The 21,756-nt window shown below is 53.5% G+C and overlaps 1 protein-coding gene and 1 long non-coding RNA gene across 6 annotated transcripts in view; both read right to left on the bottom strand.

The window, feature by feature from the left end:
* CRHR1 (corticotropin releasing hormone receptor 1) overlaps nucleotides 1-12,314 on the bottom strand; it is a 50,979-nt gene extending 38,665 nt beyond the window's left edge. For 2 of the 5 annotated variants that reach the window (XM_003913227.3, XM_003913225.3), the window contains exon 1: nucleotides 11,989-12,314. In XM_003913227.3, the coding sequence (XP_003913276.1) occupies nucleotides 11,989-12,021 (33 nt within the window). In that variant the 5' untranslated portion in view covers nucleotides 12,022-12,314. Of the gene's footprint in view, nucleotides 1-4,429; nucleotides 6,932-11,988 lie in introns of those variants that run through there. The other 3 variants (XM_031657649.1, XM_017950088.2, XM_021928376.2) reach the window with 3 other exon arrangements.
* Nucleotides 12,315-13,222: 908 nt separating this feature from the next.
* The window catches only part of LOC116271067, a 47,644-nt gene continuing 39,110 nt past the window's right edge, over nucleotides 13,223-21,756 (bottom strand). The window contains exon 5 of the long non-coding RNA XR_004179471.1: nucleotides 13,223-13,341. This is a non-coding gene — a long non-coding RNA (uncharacterized LOC116271067). The remainder of the gene's footprint in view (nucleotides 13,342-21,756) is intronic.

Genomic DNA, 21,756 nt, shown 5'->3' with positions numbered 1-21,756 from the left:
TACAGCCTGTTTCCCTGCCTGCCCTGCCTGCCTTCCCTTCCCTCCTCCTCCTCGTCACAAGCCTGGATCCGCCAAAAGACACATGAGTACAGGTTTCCTTTGCCTTTCAAACTCTGGCTCCTGGCTGCAGCCCAGCTCCCCCAGAGCTGGAAGTAGGAACGGGGGGAGGGGGTAGACACCAGTAGGACCCTGCCAATGGATGGGACTCAGGAAGGGCTCCGTTTGGCTCTCACAAAAGAGGGGAGCCCAGCCCGGGGTTCTGATCCAGTGCCTGCCCCTGGGAGCTGTTAGCTGTAAGTGGCTCCCAGACACTGGGAAATCGTCCCTGAGGGGGTGGGAGGCAGAGCTGAGGTGTGGGGACAGCCGTAGAGACACCAGCTACGCAGGTGACACTATCAGCTGTGCTCTCAGCTCAGCCGCTCTCTGACAAGTGTAAAGTGAGGGGGATTTCAGTGTCGGCAGAGAAAAGATGTCCTCTATGGAGCTGCGTTTTAAAAGGGATTTACAGAGGGCCAGGAAGGAAGAGTGAAGCTGGTGGCTGGAAATTAGGTTCTATTTTATTTAAAAATGCTAAAGGCTTTGGGGCTGTTTTTCCTGGAGAAATGACTGCCTTCCAAGGCCAGAGGTCAGTTTAAAGGGGGCTGCTGGACCACCAAGCCCCACCGAACAGGGATATTTAGGGCAGAAATTAGGACTAACCAGACAGTCGTCCATAAAACAGGCAACGGCCCCGTCCTCTGATTCTCTGCTTGTACAGGCAGTGACTTAGACAAAATCAGAATCTCCAGACAGTGCTTAACACCTGACCTGCGAGACGGAAAATCCCATTTCTCACACCTCACCCCCAAAACGGGGGTTCAGTAGGCCTGTGGGGAGCTCAGGGACCCTCATATTTCTAAAATGCTCTCCAGTGATTCTGAAGCATCAACAGAAGTGAAGATAACTCAGCCAGCTCAGAGATTCTCACCTGGAGGCCATTTTGCCTCCCGGGGGACGCTTGGCAATGTCTGAAGATATTCTTGGTTGCTATAATCAGGAAGGGGGAGGTGCTACTGGCATTTAATGGGTAAAGGCCAGGAATGCTGATAAACATCCTAAAATGCACAGGCCAGCCCCCACAGTGAAGGATTATCCAGCCCCAAATGTCAATAGTGCTGAGGTTGGGAAGTCCTGGGTTGGAGGGTTGCAATGCTCCGTCTCAGCTTTGAAGACACTTGCCTGCCTGCCCATTATGGGGGTGGGGCGGGGGAGGAAGGTGGCTGTAGGGGGGACCTTGGGAAGAGTGTGTGGGGTTACAAGAGGGAGGCACCTTCAAGGCAGGAAGAGGACCTGGATTGTACTCGGTGAATTCCCTGTGAGACCTTGGATCAGTCGGTCTCCCACCTCCTGGCCTCAGTCTGAAGGCAGGGGGCTGGTGGAAATGACCTTTCCTGGCCAGCTGGGCAGATGGGAACTCCTTCCCCCTCACTCACTCTGTCCTGGCCCTGCTGCCAGCTCCTCCAGATCTCCTCCTGTATGGGGTTCACGGGAGATGCAGGAAGGTCTGCCTGCTGATGCAGCCAAAGTTGAGGAATGAGGCAGCCCAGAAAGAGCTCAAACAGCAGCCTCTTCCCAGAGTCAGCAAGCTGAGCTCACCCAGCCAAAGCTCCACCAGAGCCTCCCCAGGGCCGGCACCTCAGAGGCAGGAGGCAGAGCCAGGTCCTGGGCCCTGGGGAAGTTGGGTTCCTTTCCCTTGGATGAATGCGGGGACAAAGGGTAGAACCAGTGTGGGGCTAAGTCCTGTGAGCTTCGGGGAACCCACACACAGCAAGGCTGCCCTTGCCCCACTAGGGGCTGCGACCACTCATCATGGCTCCTCAGCTCACCTTGGTGACAAGTGCAGATTGATGAGTGTGACAAGGAGGGGGAAGGGGCCTGCTCAGAACCCGCCATTGGGTAAAGGGTCTGAGTAAACCAAAGAGTTTCCTCCTCCCAGACAAGGGTTCTTCCTTCTTCCGTCACCCAGCCTTGGCTGCCAGAAAGAGCCACTACATCACTCACATCCATGCAATGGAGACGCACAAGCGCAAGAAGCATGGCAGGAGGGCCAGGCTGTGTGAAGGGTGAACCAGAGATCTGGGCCAGGCAGTGAATTCTGGCCCCAAAGGAGGGCTTTAGGCCCACACTATTCAAAGGGTGGTGAGGACTGGTCCAATTGGTCAAGTTTGCCAACCAACCAATGATTGGTTCCTGGTCTACAACTTGAGAAGTACAAAACTGGAAAGTAAGCATTTGATGTGAATCCGTCCCTGCGGTGACATCCGAGGATGTAGTCAGGACTCATCTCATCAAACAGGGTCTAGACCAATTCAGATGCTGTCAGACTTGCCAGGTGAATCACGTGGTGCAGGCTGCACAGCAGGACAACATGCCAGTCTGCCACGGATTGGAAAAATCCATGTGGTCCTTCCGCACAGCTGGTTTGAGAGCCCTGCTTTAGCTGGAGGACACAGTGTGATGCCTGGCTCACCGGGGAAGGCCTCACGGAGGAGGCGGGTCTTGAGTGACAGTTGGGTTAAGTTTTGGGGGGAGTCCTGGGGTGGGACTCCCACCCACGAAAACAGCAGGTCTCACTGACCTTCAGTGGGAGCAGGCCCCTTGCCGCAGCACAGGCATTTTCTCTTTCATTCTGCATTGTGGTCGGTACAGTAAAGAGGACACAAAGGTCCAGAGGGATCGTGTGATTTGCCAAAGGTCACCCACCCAGGAAGGGGCAGAGCCAGCTCCAACCCCAGGCCTCCTGTCCTGTTAGCTTTAGGGACAGTGGTCCTTCCTCCAGGGTGCATGTGAGCCCCCACCACTCCTAGCCCCTGCCATTTCACAGCCTTGCAGCAGCTTCCAGTCAGGCCATGAGGCCCTTGCCATCAGAAGAGAAAGACGCCCCAGGCTGCCCCTCAACACCGACTCACAGGGAGCTGGAGGGCTGGGATGCCAACGGACAGGATCTCACGAAGGTACCAGGAACGCCGGTGCTCTTGGCACCCCTGCCTTGCCTGGCTATTCCTGTCTCATGACCAGCAGAACCAGGACAGCACCAGGGAGGGAACCCCAGGATGCCACCAAGGCCGCCTCCCCAGGCCCCACTCGGGGGCTACAGCGCCCTGGCCCTGCTCTCTGGAGGCCCCAGCTTCTGAGACCTTCTTGTCCCTTCGTTTCTAAGCCCAGCGCCACAATTCCCTCTAGCAACATCTCCCACCATCCCTGTCCAGAACTGCTCATGAAGCAAAATGCTGCCCTTGCATGCACGTGGACAACGCCCTCGGTGCTGTGGGGACCGGAGGCGGAACACAAGGCAGTGCTGGAATCTTTTAATGTTACTAAGCCGCGCCGCAGTGTAGCCCTTGATAAGCCATTGAGTCACAAATCCACACGCGGAGGCAGAGAGGGACCTATCTGTCTGGCTTGTCACTTGTGTCTTCTATCGCCATAGCACTTCCACACTCAGACAGACGTTCATTGGGGAGCGGGAGCAGAGAGAGGCCCTCCATTTAGTTTAGCATTTATTGTGTACCTACTGTGTGCACAGTTCTGGACTAAGTTCTGGGCACACAGAGGTTTTGTTGTTTTGTTTCATAAGAGAATCTTTCTAGTCTAGGCAGACCTCGTAATCTACGGTGGGAACAAGGGCTCAGGTTAGATGTGGGTCACCAGGGATCCATGTGGAATCCGGTTAGTAGGTGTTTTTGAACCCCCTGAGGGGGGACACATCAAAGAGGTGTAAGACCTCATGTTGTGGGACAGCCCAGGATCCACCATGAGCTAGAGGCTCACACCAGGGGATAGGACGAGGTGAGAACAGAAGAACAACCAGTGAGAGACAGATTTAGACTGGAGGGCTTCTTGGAGGAGGAGGTGGGGACAGTTCAGGAAGGCTGTGGTGGACATGACAGATGAAGATTGGCACAGAGAGACCTGGGGGCAGAAGCTCCTGTAAGAGAAGTGTCAGATATGAATATTCTGTTGAGTGGCGGTTGGCAGGGAAGGAAGGAGAACAGTGCAACTCAGGCAGAGGGCCAAGAGATTTGGGGAGAGTCAGGTTCTTTCCCCTCTAGAAGGGGATGGGAGGACTCAGTGGGGTCACTTGTGTGGGCCTTAGTGCAAGAGCAGCTCAGTAAATGGTGCACCTGGCCAGTAAACAGTGTACCTGGTTAAAAGAACCTGGGTGGCGTGGGCAAGGGACAGGAGCAGAGTCGGGGGCAGAAAGAGGAAGGGGAAGGGCGTGGCTCAGGCCAAGACCAAACCCAGGACACAAGGACCAGCCTCACTCCAAGGACTAGCCTTGCCCTGCCTGTCTGGGAAGATGAAGGAGTGGCTGAGCCTCTTGGGCTCCCAGCCAGGCACGGGCAGCCAAGGGATGCCATGGAGGCTGTCTAACCTGTTAGCCACTCACCTGGCTAAGCCTGTGGTCCCCGGGTGCTCAGCTGCTCCTCTGGAAGTCAGCCTCCAACCCTGGCCTTGAGGTGGCATTGCACACCTGCCATGCAGGTCTGGCTGTGCTTAGAGGAGAGGTGAGGTGGTGACCACACAGTGGCCTCTGAGGGGGGTGGCAGGTGCGGGTGTTATGAACACTGCAAAGTAGCTCACTCGCCAGGGTCCCAGCATGTGTGTGTGTGTGTGTGTGTGTGTATGTGTGTGTGTGTGTGAGAGAGAGAGAGAGACAGAGAGATTGAGAATGCCCACTGAGAAACACATAGGCCCACAGAGGCAACAGATTCTATACCTTCTGCACCCTACTTCTGGGGAGGAGGAGCAGCCCTGGGGACGGTGGGAGGGATTGGGATCGTGGGGAGAGCTCCTTCAGGGCATCCCTATGCCCAAGGCTCTCCTGACAGCTGAGGACGGCTTCGGGCACCCAGGCACCAGGATAGGGATAGGTGGAGGAATTCTTTTGAGAAACAGAGAGGAAGTTTCCAGGAGATGCCACCGCTGGCCTCAGAACCCGGGCACAGGCTCTCTTGGCTGCTAGGGAGAAGGAAAAAAGCAAGAATGACCGAGACAGGCAGGTACGTCTTTTTCTTCTCCCTCCCCTTCTGCTTCTCTCACTGTCTGTCTGTCTGTCTCTCCGTATCTTCTGTAAGAACGAAATCATCCACCCTGAGCGGACTCTTGGACACCCTCCTAGACCCGTGCTCTGACAGTGTAGTCAGGGTCCCCAGTGCAGGGGGCCTGGACCTGTAAGGACTGTGCCTCAGATGGCCTTAGCCTCTCCTGCAGCCCTTCCCCCAGGGTAAAACCCCTGCTGGACCCGGTTTGCTTTTCCAGCCCACACAGCCCAGCCCCTTGTCCCCCAACCACACTCCTTTTCCCTGTCTCTGTGCACAGGCTCCCCGCCCAGCCTGGTACCTCTGGCCTCTGCGGAGCTAGGAAGGGCTTTCTAGAAATGAGCCCTTCACACACCTTGCCAAAGAGGCTGGGAAAACAGGCAGGGAGAGATGGATGGATCCCAGAAGGAGAACACTCTCCACTGGAAATGGCAATGCTGCAGCCATCACTTGTCCCAGCCTTTCACCCCGGGCAGGTGCCTTTCAGCTCTGTGGGCTTTGGTACTGACCGGGGATGATGACCAATATATTGTCCCAATTCTCCTAAAGCCCCTGACATCCCAGCACTCAAAGCTTCAACTAAGGTTCCCGCTGTGCTTCCTGATAGCCCCCACTACCTCCTAACACTCCAGTGGGTGCACTCTGAAGTCTAGCGGTCGGTCTAGAACAAGCCCTGCCTCCCTGGTTCTGCAGCCATGAAGTGACTGGACCCGTCTAGCTGGTTTTTTTCTGGGCTCTGACCTAGGCGCACTGGCTCCCAACCAGACTGGCTGGGGCTTGGAAACCAGCTGACATGTGGAGGTGGCAGGTGTACACCCCACACACCCCATCTCAAAGCACCTCGCTGAGGCTGCTCTCTGGGCCCAGCAATGCCAGGCAGGTGAGACAGACAAACTGCCTGTGCTCATAGGGCAGAAAGAACAGCCACAAACATCTTCATTTGTCCCAGAAACAGTTTTATGGCTGCTGGGTGGACAGTCGCCAAAGAACATGTTTGGCTAAAGCATTTGAATCCGCAGTTCGACGTGAAGGGGACCCGTCTTCCATAGCCAGATTCTGACATGCCCGTTTCATGAGGTCCGCCTCCCTCCCTTCCTGCTATCCTTTCAATTTTGTTGAAGCGGATGCCACGTACTCAGAAAACAAGTGATTAAGAATCTGTTGTCTAATAGAATCCAGCTAGTTATTTTCAAAATGATTGTTTGCATCAGTGAGTGAATCATTTTGTATTATCCTCCCTACATATCTACTTTTATTGTCAGGTTTTTCCGTATCAGAGATGTTCAGGTCTGTCCATGACCTTCAAGCTCAGCTGATGGCTGGTAGCTGATCCCTTTTCCCCAGGGACTGTGAAAAGTGCTCTGAGGCAGCAGGAGATTCTGTACACCAAGTACCCTTCCTCTACCCCCATCCCTCACCACTCCTCCTTTTCATGGCCTTTCTTAGACTGAGGAAGTTGGTAAGATTTATTAAGTGATTACTATAGCTAATATTTATTACGCACTTACTGTGTGCCAGACACTGCAACTGTGCGTAATTTCACACCTGGCATCTCGTGGTCATTATGATTATCCCATAAAGTAGGTATTATTTCCCCCGCTTTAGACAGACGAAGAAATTGAGGTGCAGAGTGATAACTTGCCCACTGCTTCAGGGCAGAGTAAAGATTCAGGCACACATTGGCTTCATCTGCTGTTCCCACCCATACAAGAAGATGTTGACTGCCACACTGGGTGGGGTGTGGAATGGCTGGCCGAGAGCAGCAAGTCCAAAGACAAGCATTTTAAAACAATGCAGGCTGGGCACGGTGGCTCACACCTGTAACCCAACACTTTGGGAGGCTGAGGTGGGAGGATTGCTTGAGCCCAGGAGTTCGAGACCAGCCTGGGTAATATGACAAGACCCTGTCTCTACAAAAAATTTTAAAATTAGCTAGGTGTGGGGATGCATGCCTATAGTCCTAGATACTGGGGAGGCTGAGGTGGGAGGGAGGATCACTTGAGCCCACGAGGTTGAGGCTGCAGTGAGCTGTGTTCGCACCACTGCACTCCAGCCTGGACAACAGAGTGAGACCCTGTCTCAAAAAAAAAAAAAAAAAAAAAATTCCTAGGGACTCTGCTGACAGGGACCTCCCTGAATTTAGGTAGACAAGAATCATTTGTAGTTAACGAATTCATTCTTTGACTATTAAAACTGCAGCTGAAATCTCGACCTGGCTTTACCTTCAAAATGGGCTCACCCTTCTTTGGTTGATACTGTGAGTGGTTAGGATAGAATCAGAGCTGGGAGAGATCACCCTACTCCCTCTTTTCACTGAGGAAGAAACGGCCCAGATCACTGTTAGCGACCTGCCCTCCTCCAGACAGCAAAAGCGCTGGAGTTTCACTGGCTGAGGCTCTACCCTCAAGGGATGCTCCAGATCACCGGGGTGCTGCACTGGCTGGCTGTCGTTTTCTCTTTTTTAATAACCACAGTGGGCTTAAGGGGGAGTTCCAGTCCTTTCTGCATCAGAGATGGCTTTTCTGCTAGGGTGGTTTGAACATCTCTCAGCCTTCTGTTTTGACATGACATCTGCATCCTGTGGGAACAGAAACGAGTTCTTTCCAATTGTACAATACCAAACAGAAGAAGCAACAACAAAACCATCCATGAAGTCGACAAACATTTGTTAAACACCTACTATGTGCAATGGATTATGAGGCCCAGTGCCGTGAAGGGTAAAAGATGCAGAAAATGTATAATATATTGCATGTCCAAGAGCTGCTAGTTGCTGTTCCTGCATTAACTTATTTCCACTGAGAGTAGCCACCTTGCAGATTTTTCTGAAAGCAGACTGTGCCAGGAACGGTTCCAGGCACTTTCCATGTATTAATTCCTTTTGTCCTCACCTCAACCTCCTGAGTTAGGCATTTCCCTCATTTTATAGCTGGGGACAAGGAAGCCCAGAGAGAGTACTTAGGTTCAAGTACCATGTTCCAAGGTCCCTCAGCTTGAGCAGAGCTGGGAAGGGGGAGAGCTGGGAATCCAATCGGTGGCACCTGCCTCTTTCTATGTGAGGTCATGTCCCTAAGGAGTATTTGAAAACACAGACCTTTCACAGAGACATGAGACGTAACAGAGAATCCAGTCCAATATCCCTGTTTACAGACAGATAAGCTGTGACTCAGAGAGGGAAAGTGACCAACCTGTCATCACACAGCTGATTGGAGGCAGAGCTGGGACCAGAGTCAGGTTCACTGACTCCCAGCCTGATGGCCTTTCCCCTTCAATGGCTGCTGAAATTATCAGCCCAGCACCTAACCGCTTGCTTCTAGGCCACATGGGCACTTGGGTTGGTGGCACCTTTGACCCCCAAACTCCTTATATGTGGCTGAACTCAGCTGCAGGCCGATGCTGTCTGAGGAGCCAATGTTAGGGTGAGAAATGGATTTTCCACTTGAGCTCGTCCTCACTGGCTCTGGGTGAGTGTTCTACTTTTCCATAACCTACACATTCCTCTCTATGGCTGGTCATTTCAAATCTAAGGGGCTTGGCCTGGCTTTCGCCACTCCCCATTTTGGCCCCCAGTCTGTGGCCAGGCCAGCAGTCCCGTATGCCACAGCAGCTCACTGGCCCACCCTGGGCTCACTGTTTCGCGTTCCTCATGCCTCCTGCCAACGCTCCCCTCGAAAACCTGGCTCCATATCGTTTAATCAAAGAAACAACTTGGAAATGGCCCAGATATGCACCGATATAGGGATGGCAAAGTCCATTCACTCACAGGCAACACGCAGACATTGACAGTCTCCTGCGGAGGCTCGGGAATAACGTGAAACAGACTTGGGCTGTGACACTGGGGACAGGGCTGCCCAACGGCCACAGCTGTGCCCAGACAGGTGCTTGAGAAGGGGACCTGTGGGGGTTATTTTTTAAATGAATTATATAGCAGCCGGATTAAGAGAGTGAGGTTGCAATCATTTTCCATTCTGGTTTTCAAACTTTGCCTATTGCTGCTAAATTGCTTATGTAAGAATAACAATAGCAATAAAACCAGCTCCCTCCTGGGAGCTCACTCTCCTGTTAGAACCCACCGAGAGGCCTTGCCTTCTGTACCCCTCACAGACACGGGGGTCCATGTTTAGAGCCACACTCCATCTCCCTACAAAGAGCTGCAGTGGGTGTGTGGTTGACTCCGAGGTGCTCAGGCCCCTGCCCCTCCCTGGGGATAGAGACAATGTCTTCTCTGTCTTCTCCCGACTCACGGCCACTTGCACACACATTGTCTCTCCCCACTCACACGCACACTTTCACACACCTTGTCTCTCCCCATTCACACGCATTTCCCCCAGGACTCTATAAGCGGTATAGTGTGAGGCCCACAATACAGGCCCCAGAGGGAACCCTTTCCCAACCCCAGCTGACTTGTTGGGGACAGAGCTGGATTTGGGATTAACCCTAAATCCCCTAGATTCATACTCTCATGCTGACAAAACTACCTGAGCGCTCATCTGGCTGAGCTCTACAGTGAAACTTAAGTGGCTTAGAATATTTTCTGGTAATGGCCAGGCACAGTGGCTCATGCCTGTAATCCTAGCACTTTGGGAGGCTGAGGCTGGCTGATCGTTTGAGCCCAGGAGTTCGAGACCAGCCAGGGCAATATGGGGAAACCCCATCTCTACAAAAAATACAAAGATTAGCTGGGTGTGGTGGTGCATGCCTGTGGTCCCCGCTATTCTGGAGGCTGGGGTGGGAGGATCACCAGAGCCTAGGGAAGTTGAGGCTTCAGTGAGCCATGATCACACCATTGTGCTCCAACCTGACCAACAGAGTTCGACCCTGTCTCAAAAAAAAAAAAGAAAAAAGAAAAAAAAAGAGGATATTTTCTGGTAAAAGCAAACAAAACAAAGCCTTTTATCAGAGTGTCTGGGTTTGAATTCTGACTACTCACTGGTTGTGTGACCTTGAACCAGTTACTTAGCCTCTCCGTGTCTCACGAATAATTCCTACTTCCTAGGGCTGTTAGGAGGACTAAATGACTTAATATTTGCAAAGCAAATAAGCAACATTAGAATAATGCTCAGGGAATTGTACATGCTACATAAATAAAAGAAGAAAAGCAACTATTTAATTGTAACCAACATTTGAAACCAGTATTTGCTGGCCATTCACTCACTGCCCCACATTCATCTGGTGTTTATTGAATGCCTACTGAGTTTATTAGGCCAGGCATAAAGGGCAAATACCTACCATCTAGTAGGAGCAACGGAAATAAAAATACTTTTTAAAAAGGAAAACATCATCATTCTAAACAGAGATTTGCACACAATTCTAAGAAAGGCCAGAAAAAGAACATTGATCTATTTCCGTGTAAACCTGGAAAAAAAAGAAAGAAAGAAAGAAAGAAAACATCCACAGTTCAATCCTTTGAATCCATTTAAAAGACTGACTATTTGGTCTAACTGGTTTGTGCATTTAGACCTGGCTTCGGTACACACGAGACTTTTGGAAAATATTACCATTCAGTGCCATCTATTCGGCCTCTCTGGATGTTTTTCTTCTACCTTCCTCACCTGTCTGTCACCTCAAACGCCCGGAAAATAATCTGTGAGTTCATCCCTAGCCCTCAGATAACGGATGAGGGAGGGGATGTGGGTTCAATGAGACCATCCTCGGTCATTTTAAGAATCAATTTATAAATATTTGGGGAGGGGCAGGATTAGAGAAAAATCTCAGTAACTTGTAACGTCTCAACTAAGGAAGCAGCAGCTGCTGCATTTAAAAATCTTGGTGGCTTAACTCAAACCAGTTGGTTTAATAACTGATGGAAAAATGAAATTCCGCCAATCTGCACCCCTCCCCCAAATCCACCGAAGTCTCTCGAATGTAATCGCTCTGAATGCCCTGAGCCGGGTCAAGCTGGTGTCTATGTTTGGCTGGAGCGGACCCTGCGGAGTCCCGAGCCCCGGGTGAGGCGATGCCCAGACTGGCGCGGCGCGGGGTTTCCTGGCAGCGGCGCAGAGGCCCACCCGCCTCTCCGGCCGACTGCAGCGGGCGCGCCTGTACTCTACAAGACCAAAACGCTTTGGAAAGCGCTCGGGGCTGCAAGTGACGCCTGGCACGGGCGGCGGGCCGGACTGCCGGCCTCCCAGCCCTTCCCGGGCTCACACAACCCGCGGGCCGCCCCCGCCGCCCACGAACTTCAGCGGGCAGACGCTGGACGTGCGGTCTGGCGACTTTCCTAAACTCCAGCGCCCGATCCGCGTCGCAGGGTAGGCTGCGCAGCGCGGAGATCGCGGGTGCCCAGGCTTGCAGAGCGAGCGTCGCGCTCCCGGCCGCGGTGGGGGAACAGGAACCGCCGCCGGAGGCACCGTCTCCTCCCCTGAGACTGCGATATTGATCAAGGGCTCGCAGGCGCGGGCGGCATTCATCTCTCCGGGCTCGCAGCTTGCCGCGGAGGGGAAAGGGCAGGACGCGCTCCCAGGACTAGGGCGGGGGCGTGCGGAGTCGGGGAGCTGTGCGGGGGCTCTGGGGTGAGGTGGGGAGCCCCGCTTCAGAGCCTCCCGTCCCGGGGCCGGGGTCTGCAGGGGGGCGTGGGAGGTGGAACCTCCCCTCCCCTAGGCGTCTGCCCCAAAGCCTAGAGCGATTCTTGGCGCGGAGCCGGCTACCCGGGTGGGCGGACCCCCTCCTCCGCCAACATCCCGGCGGCTTCGCCACGATTTCTTGTCTCAGGTACCTGAGTCTCCCCCTGCCTACCCAACCCTGGCTCCAAAGGTCCCGAGAGTTAGGCTGCCCCGGAGCCCAGCCTTCCCGGACCTGAGCACGGCTCTCCCAGCGCCCCCGCCCCCATCGCACCCACAGCCCAGCCCCGTCCCGCGTCCGCCAGGGGCCCGGGACGCCAGCGCTCGAGGACTGGCCGGCGGGCTCTTACCTTAACGAGCCGGAGCTGTGGATGCCGTCCCATCCTCGGGCTCGCTCGGCTACCGTCCTGAATGCCCGGGTCCCGCGGACATCCCAGAGGGGCCAGCGGGCGGCTGTGGGCTCGGGCGGCACGGGGTGGGCGGCCGGGCTCCTCGGTCGCTGCCTGGTGCGGAGGTGCCCGGCTCGGCGGTCCCCGGCCCCGCGGCCCGGCCTGGCCTGGCTCTCGCTCGCCCCTTCCCGGGGAAGTCTGGCCGCCGTTTCCCGACTCAGCCTGGCCCGCGGCCGCCTCTTGCCGGCCTCGCCCCCGCCGCCTCCCCCACGGTCCGCGCCGCTCCTTGCCTCGGCTCCCCGCCCCCTCGCCCAGCTCGTCCCCTCCCCTTCCTCCCCCTCCCTCTCCCCTCCGCTCCCCTTCGGTCCCTCCCCCGCGCCTCGCCCCTCGGCTCCCTCCCCGCTCCTCGCCTCCTCGGTTCCCTCCCCTTCCCCCGGCCAGCTCCCTGCGCCCCGCCGCCAGGATCCCCTTTCCTTGCGCCCGCGTTTGCGGCAGTCCTCGGGGCGCGCTGGCAGCGGTGGCGGCCGCCGCAGCCCGGGGAGAAGCCGGGGATGGGGGAAGGGGGCCGCGGTAGAGGGTCAGCCTTCCGCCCGGCCGAGGTCGGGGCCTGGGAAGTCCAAGGATTCTAGGGGGACTTGGGCAGGGGTGCTCAGGTGAATTTATGAGGGCGAGGCTACTGGGGGCTAGAGAACAGGGCGGTCCCTACTGAGCGGAGCCGCCGCGGAACCCGGTGAAGCTGCGACCTGCGTTTGGGCAGTTCCCGCCCTGCGGCTGGCTAGGAGGAGCTCCTCGCCGCCCCCATTCCAGCCGCGCCGGGCGCTGGGCCCGACCCCCAGCACCTTTGGCACTGATGTGCCTGGTGCGCGCTGAGACGCGAACGCTCTGCAGGATGAGCCCTTATTCATTCCTTGGTTTCTTCCTTCATTCGTTCATCTTACAAACTGAGTGCCTGGCCACTTTGGCTCAGGCAAGAGGCTGGATCTGGGAACCCTTTGGACCTGGGAGCCCCAAGATGAAAGGGAGACGGCGGTGCCCTGCAGGACAAGCGGGCACTGAACGCTGCCCAGGGGAAAGCCGGGCGCGCATTGCGCTGCAGCACCGCGAACGCCGCTAGGAGCCCGCGGGCAGGGCGTGGGGAGGACACAGCGCCCCCTCCCGGCCGAGCCCTCAGGGCAGCGGTGGGCCTCCCCGCCAGACTCCGGGGCCGTCTTTTGGATTGGCTCCGGAGCTCCCCATCCCAGGAAGCAACTCCCAGCCCTTCCAGATGAACAGAACTTTTGACTTCCTCTTCGCTCTTCCTCTCTCCTACCAGAGCTGAAAAGGGAGAACAGGAGAAGAGGAGTCACTGGGAGGTAGAGAAAAATTCACTCCGCCAGCAAAGCCTCGGCCGCCTGGCCAATGCAGCCCCTGTGGGCTACACCAGAGCACCTGGAGCGGCGGGCAGCCGGCTTTGAAATCAAACTGAACCCACCTGCCCTGCACCCTGTGCCCTGCCGTACCCACCCTACTCCTCTCTCCTGCCGACTTCTCAGCACACTGGGCAAGAGCCAGCGTGTTCATGGGTCCACTGGCCTTCATTTGGAGCTGGAGTTATTTTAAGAGATCATAAGATGCAACACACACAGTTTACTGGTGAGAAAATGGAGGCACACAGAGGGTAAGCCTAGTCCCTTCCTCTCCTGATTCCCAGCTCACAGTGCCTGGAGGGCTGGGCCCTAAGGGGGCCTGGGACATTGACGTGGGGAGGGGCATTGCCCAGGAAGCCAGCTGCTCACATGGCTTATCCACACACCTGGCACTTTCTAGGTGAAGCACACAGTCCTGAGTCGCAAAACCCGCATTAGGTTAGTGCTCCGGAGCTGTTTGTGCCGAGGTGGGCACTGACTTGCCCCAGTCAACCCCAGAAGGGATGGACATGCTAAGCAGATCGACAACTAACTGTTCCCAACAACAGTTAAGTGCGGTGCAGTCTGATGTCCTGCAGGTTCTGGAGTCAGACGGCCTGAGTTGGAATCTTGGCTTTTCCACTTACAAGCTGTATAAACTTGGATAATTATTTAACAATACCTCAATTTTCTCATCTATAAAGTCGGGGTAGAAACGCTACTTCTGAGGGTGGTTGGGGAGTTTGAAGGAGTTGATATTTGTAAAGCGCTCGGAACGGAGCCTGGCACATAGCAAGAGCTTAATGAGGGTTAGCTGTAGTCACCAATACTATCATCATCATCATCATCACGATGGAGTGGACTGGATGCTCAAGTGTGAGGGGCAGCTTGGTCCCACCCTCTAGGCAATTCTTTGTGGGGAGCAGAATTCTTGATCAGAAATTCACCAGCAGCAGTAGGCTGTGGAATCAGAGGAGAGGAGGCCGGTTGGTCCTCTGGCAGCTTTGCCCAGGCCCAGCCAAGGCCTCGCTCCCTCCCTGGCCCCACCTTGGAGCACGCTCTCTAGGGACTAGATGGCTCCAGCTTCTCTCTGCTTAATAAACACCATCAAATTTTGCCTCTCTGAGCCCCATTATCCTCCCCTTGACATGATCTTTAAATATGCTAATGCCATCGATTGGACTGCAATCAAGTCTTGCTCTTCCTGACTTTTTTGCCCAGGAGTCAGACCTTCTCGCTTTCTGAAGTGGCATCTACAGATAGCTCATTTCATCCTGTCTGTGTTGATTTCACTGACTTAACCTCCACCCCACCACTTTCCGCCGACTGACAGGTGAGGGGAGGGAGGCTTCTGCCTCATTCCTCGACCTACTTATTTATAGTTTGGGCCTTGGCAGCCTCAGGGGGGTTATGAGAGTTTGGCGTTCAACATTCCCTCTGTAAAAAGGTTCAATATCCCCTTTTCATTTGTCCTGAAACTACCTCCTTTCACCTTCAAGGGCCTGGCTGTCATCTGCTGGGCTTGGTGAAGATGCTAGTGTCTGCCCTGTCCCTCCCTCCTACACCCTTCCTCCCCTCTCAGCCCCAGCCAAAGCAGCCTCTGCACACCCTCCTCAGGATAGGCTCCTACTCCATCCCAGCATTCTTTTCCCAGCATGGCCTTTTCCAAACTCTCTTCTCATCCCATCCCTCCCTTGCCCTCTCCCCTTCCTGTCCAGGCTGGCAGCGGAATCGGCTTTCATTCATTTAATCTGCCAGATTTGGAAGAAACGAGAAATGTGAGGATTCCAAACAGGAATAAAAGACAATCACATGTCCTTCCAAACAGTAGGAGAGACAGATTTGATGTAATGATGGGTGAGACCCAGGGAGGCACGGCTGAGTAGGCACCTCCTGCCTGTGGGGTTCCACTGGCTTAACCATCCTGGGAAGGTTGCTGGTCTGGAACCATACTTCTCAGACAACTGTGGCAAATAACTGGTTCCGTATTTTAAAATGTCTAATCTGTCACAGGCCAATATGATTGCAAAACACTGCGGGAATGAATTATTAGAAAAATGCAATAAAAGGCCAGATGTGGTGGCTCACACCTGTAATCCCAGTACTTTGGGAAGCCAAGGCAGGTGGATCACTTGAGGTCAGGAGTTCAAGACTAGCCTGGCCAACATGGTAAAACCCTATCCCTACTAAAAATACAAAAACTAGCTGGGCGTGGTGGCATGAGCCTGTAATCCCAGCTACTTGGGAAGCTGAGGCAGGAGAATCGCTGGAACCTGGGAGGCGGAGGTTGCAGTGAACCCAGATCTTGCCATGGCATTCCAGCCTGGGCAAGAGAGTGAGACTCAGTCAAAGAGAGAAGAAAGAGGCCGGGCGCGGTGGCTCAAACCTGTAATCCCAGCACTTTGGGAGGCCGAGACGGGCGGATCACCAGGTCAGGAGATCGAGACCATCCTGGCTAACACGGTGAAACCCCGTCTCTACTAAAAAATACAAAAAACTAGCCGGGTGACGTGGTGGGCGCCTGTAGTCCCAGCTACTCGGGAGGCTGAGGCAGGAGAATGGCGTAAACCCAGGAGGCGGAGCTTGCAGTGAGCTGAGATCCGGCCACTGCATTCTAGCCTGGGCGGCAGAGCGAGACTCCGACTCAAAAAAGAAAAAAAAAAAAAAGAGAGAAGAAAGAGAGAAAGAGAGGAAGGAAGGAAGGAAGGAACGAAGGAACGAAGGAAGGAGAGAAAGCAATTTAAAAAAAAGACAAAACGAAAGCCCAGTTTAAACACTAGCACATCAAATGGACATAAAGCTATTCTGTCTAATGGCTTAAAAATGTCAAAATGTAGCCAGGAGCAGTAGTTCACATCTGTAATCCCAGCCTTTGGGAGGCCGAGGCGGGTGGATCACCTGAAGTCAGGAGTTCAAGACCAGCCACCACACCCAGCCCAACCTCACCAGACTGCCCTCACGCCGTTGTCTCCTGTGTGCCTCTGCCCTGGAATGCCCCTCCCCATTATGCCTTCTTCAAGGCTCAGAACAAACATCACTTCCCGCATAGAGCTTTCCAGAACCTGCCAAGTTAGCATGAATGTTCCTGTTGAGTCCCTTGACACTCTGCCAGTGATGTGGCTGAGGCATGAGCTGTGGATCCAACTGCTTGGGTCACCACCTCCACCCTACCACTGCCCTCTAGGACCTTGGGGAGTTGCTGAACTTCAATAAGCCTCAGTTCCCCCTGAAAAAAAGGATGATAACAATAGTTGTGGAGATTAAATATGAGCCATGGGCCGGTGCCATGGCTCACACCTATAATCCCAGCACTTTGGGGGGTCCGGGAGGGCTGATCACCTGAGGTTGGGAGTTCAAGACCAGCCTGACCAACATGGAGAAACCTCGTCTCTATGAAAAATACAAAATTAGCCGGGCGTGGTGGCGCATGCCTGTAATCCCAGCTACTCAGGAGGCTGAGGCAGGAGAATTGCCTGAACCTGTAGGAGGCGCAGGTTGCAGTGAGCTGAGATCATGCCATTGCACACCAGCCTGGGCGACAAGAGCAAAATTCCCTCTCCAAAAAAAAAAAAAAAAAATTGCTAAATGCTTATTCTCAATTTCTGCACTTACCTGGTCATAAACTGGCAACACACAGTTTGCAGACAGGTGCCGATCTGTAGATCATGCTTGGAGTAGCACTGGTCTGGAATGTTTGTGAAGTATGAGGCTAGGAAAGTGGCCTCTTTAAAATCCCATGAACATCGGGGGATATTGTGTTAATTACTCCATTCATCTGTGCATTCATTCAACAAACATTTAATGAGGAGCAACTACGTACCAGTCACTGTTGGAGACTGAAGCTAATAAAGATAAATATAACAGGGTCCTGGCCCTCAGGATGTTCACAGCCTGGAATGGGAAGCAGCCACTTTGATAAATAATGAAGAGCTGGTGAAATTAGGTCAACAATAGACCAGGCACTGTGGGTGTGGAGGCAGGAATATTAATTCTGCCTGAGACCAATGGGGAAGACTCTACCAGGGAGGTGATGCTTGTGCTAGGGTTTGGAGGCAGAGAGGCAGGTGTTTAATCCCACATGGCTAGCCGGCATTCGACAGAGGAATTAAAATATGTAAAGTGCTTAGCACAGTACCTAGCACATAGTAAATGCTTCAAATGTTTGCTATTTTTATTATTCAATATTATGAATGATCGTCATTGTCATTGTTACTATTCACCTAGATCTGCCTGGCACTGTGCTTAGTTTGGCATGGGGTTGTGGAGGTCACAATAGGTAATTCAGCTGGGGAAAGAGGTGATCTAACTGAACCTGCAGGAACCGTTATGGAAAGGTAGGTTAAGGGCTGGTATTAAGAAATAGGTATGGATATGAAGAGAACTTTCGTAAGGAGGTCGCTCTCGTAAAGGTGAGGCTGAATCTAATCGAACAGGAGATCAGGATAAAGGCTAGAATTAAAGGGGCAGATCTAATCCGGAGATTTCACGAAGTCGGATAAAGGCTAGAATTACGAGGGCGATCAATCCGGAATTTCAGAAGTCGGATCAAGGCTAAAGGGAAAATAGGAAAGGGGCAGATCCTGAAGGGGGAAAGGGAGGGAGTCAGGATGAGGCGGGGAGCTGCAAGGGGAGGGGCTGGTCTGATGGGGAAGAGGAGGTGGGATGAGGCTGGGGGCTGCAGGGGAGGGTGCTGGTCTGATGGGAACAGGAGAATGGGATGAGGCTGGGGGCTGCAGGGGAGGGGCCGGTCTGATGGGAAGAAGAGATGGGATGAGGCTGGGGGCTGCAGGGGAGGGCCTGTAGGTTTTCCAGGCCTTTGGATAAGGGGTGTGATGTTCTTCATTCTCTCACTTAGAACAAGAGATAATAATAATAGTGCGTTTGTCTTTGCAATTTGCACTGTGGCTCACAGGCATTTTTTCCATTTTGAATTTTTAGCACAGAAGGAGGTATTAACAGCCTCACTTTACAGATGAGAAGGCTGAGCTCAGAGGTCAATACCTCTGAGTCCGAGGTGACACAGCTGGCTTTGGCATAGACAGGATCGGAGCCCATGTCCCCAAGTCCCACTCCGGATATTTTTCAGTGTACCATGGAGAGGTGACCTGAGCCTAGTCCTCTGGGGAGCTGGGGTATCACCTTTATCACCTTCAGGAGGCCCCAGCTCCAGGAAAATGATGCTCTGGGGCTAGTCTTCCCTTTTTGCTTTTCCCAGTGGATGGGCTAAAGTGGGGAGTGGAGACAAGCCATGGGATAGAGGTTGGCAGTGACAATAGGTGAGGGCCACAGAGGGCTCCTCCTCCTCCCTCCAAGTCTGACTTGTACCACTCAAGGGCGAGTGAACTTACCCTGGGCACAATTACCATATTTTGCATTTATTAAGTGTGGCCAAGAGGGCCATTGAAGTTTGTTGCTTTTTTGTTGTTGTTGTTAAGAACACTTTTTGGCCGGGTGTGGTGCCTCACGCCTGTAATCTCAGCACTTCGGGAGGCCGAGGCGGGCAGATCATGAGGTCAGGAGATTGAGACCATCCTGGCTAACATGATGAAACCCCGTCTCTACTAAAAATACAAAAAATTAGCTGGGCGTGGTGGTGGGTGCCTGTAGTCCCAGCTACTCGGGAGGCTGAGGCAGGAGAATTGCCTGAACTTGGGAGGTGGAGGCTGCAGTGAGCTGAGATTTCACCACTGCACTCCAACCTGGACGACGGAGCAAGACTCCGTCTCAAAAAACAAACAAACAAGAAAACAAAAAAACACTTTTTAAAGGTGAATTTGAAATAAGAAGAGTTGGGCGAATGAGAAGGCGTCTTGGAAGTGAAAACACATCAGAGATGTCAGCCGGAAGATCAGCATGGAAAGGACCTACACACATCCGCTTATCTTTACAGAGAAGTTGCATCCCACCAGCCCAGACCAGTGGCTCTCTCCAGGGGGGACGTTTCACAACATCCAAAGACATTTTGGGTTGTCATAGTTGACGGAGTTCTACCGTCATTTGGTGGGTAGAAGCTGTGGTCCAGCTAAACATCCTACAGTGCACAAGACAGCCCTCACGACACAGAATTATCTGGCCCAAAATATCCATGTGCTGAGGCTGAGGAAATCTGGCCTTGACAGCAGTGTGGCACCATGGACAGCAGAAATGCAGCTCCTCCGTGAGGCTGTGATCCACACCCATTCTGTCTGAAGAGGCTAGGGTCTGCCACTCTGCATTTCCTGAACTCCATCATTTCCAGAGCACTGGGGCCATGGGAAGGCACTGGGGTGAAAGCCGTGGTGGAGCATCAGCAGGTAGTCAGGCAAGCCAGGGCCTGAGACTCTGGGCTTTTGGTGGGAATGTTCCTCACCCTGCCCTCCCCTCATCTCTACTACAGGTATAGGTTGTCCCTTGTTTTCCTCTTCATAAAATCCCACTTTAGAGCCAGAAAGGACTTTGGTCGACACCAGCCGCTCTAATAGGTGAGGTGCTATTTTTCCATTTTACAGATAGGTATACTGAAATCTAGAGGTTAAATACACAGGGTATGTGCTTAGCTGATTCCCCCAAGAGCTTCGAGCTCCCAGAGGGCAGAGACAGCTTTCCAATCATCGCTGCAGTCCCAGCCTCTGGCAAAGTCGTGTCTCAGCAGATGCCAAATGAAATGTCTTCAGTTAATGGTCACTTTTATCAGTGACTTAGGCCCCACGCTCCTGCCTGCAGGAGAGCGCACTCTCTGAGCACCCATCCTCTTCTGCATCCTGCTCACTACAGCGAGGCACCCCCCTTTTCTGGGGTTCAAGGCCACCCAGTCCTGGATGGGAACAGCCCCCCACCCGACCCCAGGCAGGCAGCTTCAGCCTCCTGGTGGGAAGATGTAGTGGCAGCTTCACCAGCCCTTCACTCTTTCCCTCCCCTCCTTTCCCCTCTGGCCTTACAAAGGGCTCAGGGCAGGACAAATCCCCCCTCCAGGCTCTTGGAAATGTCTTCACTGCGCCCAAGGAAGCCCACACAAATGGCCACCCTGACCTTCAGCGGCCACTTCTAACTCACAGAGCAAGACCAAGAGAGACTAAAGAGACCTATCAACCAGCAGCAATATGTTATGTGGACCTCACTGGGACTCTGACTCTTTAACAGATTTTTAAAAACAAGCAAAAACCTATAAATAGACAATTGGAAATATGAACCCTGATTAGCTATTTGACAATTTCAGGAATGGTTGTTAATTTTTAAAGTGTAATAATGGCATTGTGGTTATGTATTTAAAATGAGTCATTATCTTTTAGAGATACAGACTGAAATATTTATAGATGAAATGACATGATGTCCAGAATTTGCTGAATAATACAGGAAAGGAGGAAGCAGGTGAGGATATTGATGAAATAAGGTTGGCTGTGAGTTGTTAATTGTGGAATCCAAGTGATGGGTACATGGGGAGTTTATAACATTTTGCCTATTTTTATATGCATTTAAAAATCTTACAGCCTGTGAGAGCTGCCTGGGACCACTCAGGGAGCATGCAGACCATGGTGTCCAAACCATTTTCTGTGGAACCCAAGATTCCAAAAAGATGTCTCAGGACTGGTGCTGAAGGTTGGGTGCAGGGAGGGGGTAGTGAAGGGGAGCCCAGGGAGGGGGCTGTGGGGGTGCACTTCTGTTTCAGTTTTATATAGTGGAGTTCTGTAGGAGATCTCATTTTGGGAGAAAGGTTCTGCTCAGAGGAGGAAGCAGTTTTCCAAAGACCATGTGTGTGGGGGCAGCGCAGAGCCGAGCCCGGGCTCCCAGCTCTCAGCCTCCCTGGCTCTGTACCACACCGCCTTCCCAGGGCATGGCTGCCACCCCAGGGCCCCTGCCAGGCTCAGTGGACCTGCAGTCTAAGTCTGGTGAGCCACAGCAGGATGGGGCTTGGCCACCTGGGGCTCTGCCCTAGGTGGCTAAGGGCATCTGCCTCCCTTGGGCCACCCATTGCTCAATTTTCACAGCCAAGCCTGTGGCTCAGAGCCAGCTTTAGCATTGCTGCCTGCCATCTGGCCAGGCCCCAGTGGCTCAACTGGATGGGGGCCAGCACCTCCCAGGCATGCCTGAGCCAGGGAAGTGCTGACCAGGGTTCAGTCCACTGGCTACACAGCAGGAGCTCATTCCAGAAGAGGAAGGCCTCATGCCCACCCCTTCCCGAGTCCCTCCTGCATGAGAGGACTTGTCTGAGGCTGGCCAGATGGTTCTGTCACCATGGGGTTGGGGCAAGGGAGTGATAATGGCTCAGGTTATGGTTCCCACCTGCAGGCCAGCTGCAGGAGGAGCACAGAGGGCTCCTAAGTCATGTGGCAAGGAGAGGAGGGAAAAGAGGTGTTACCTGTGAGAT

This window comes from Papio anubis, chromosome 17 (genome assembly GCF_008728515.1).
Source record: "Papio anubis isolate 15944 chromosome 17, Panubis1.0, whole genome shotgun sequence".
Classification (NCBI taxonomy): domain Eukaryota; kingdom Metazoa; phylum Chordata; class Mammalia; order Primates; family Cercopithecidae; genus Papio; species Papio anubis.
Note: the sequence above shows the minus strand (reverse complement) of the source record. Positions and strands in the feature narration are given on the sequence as shown.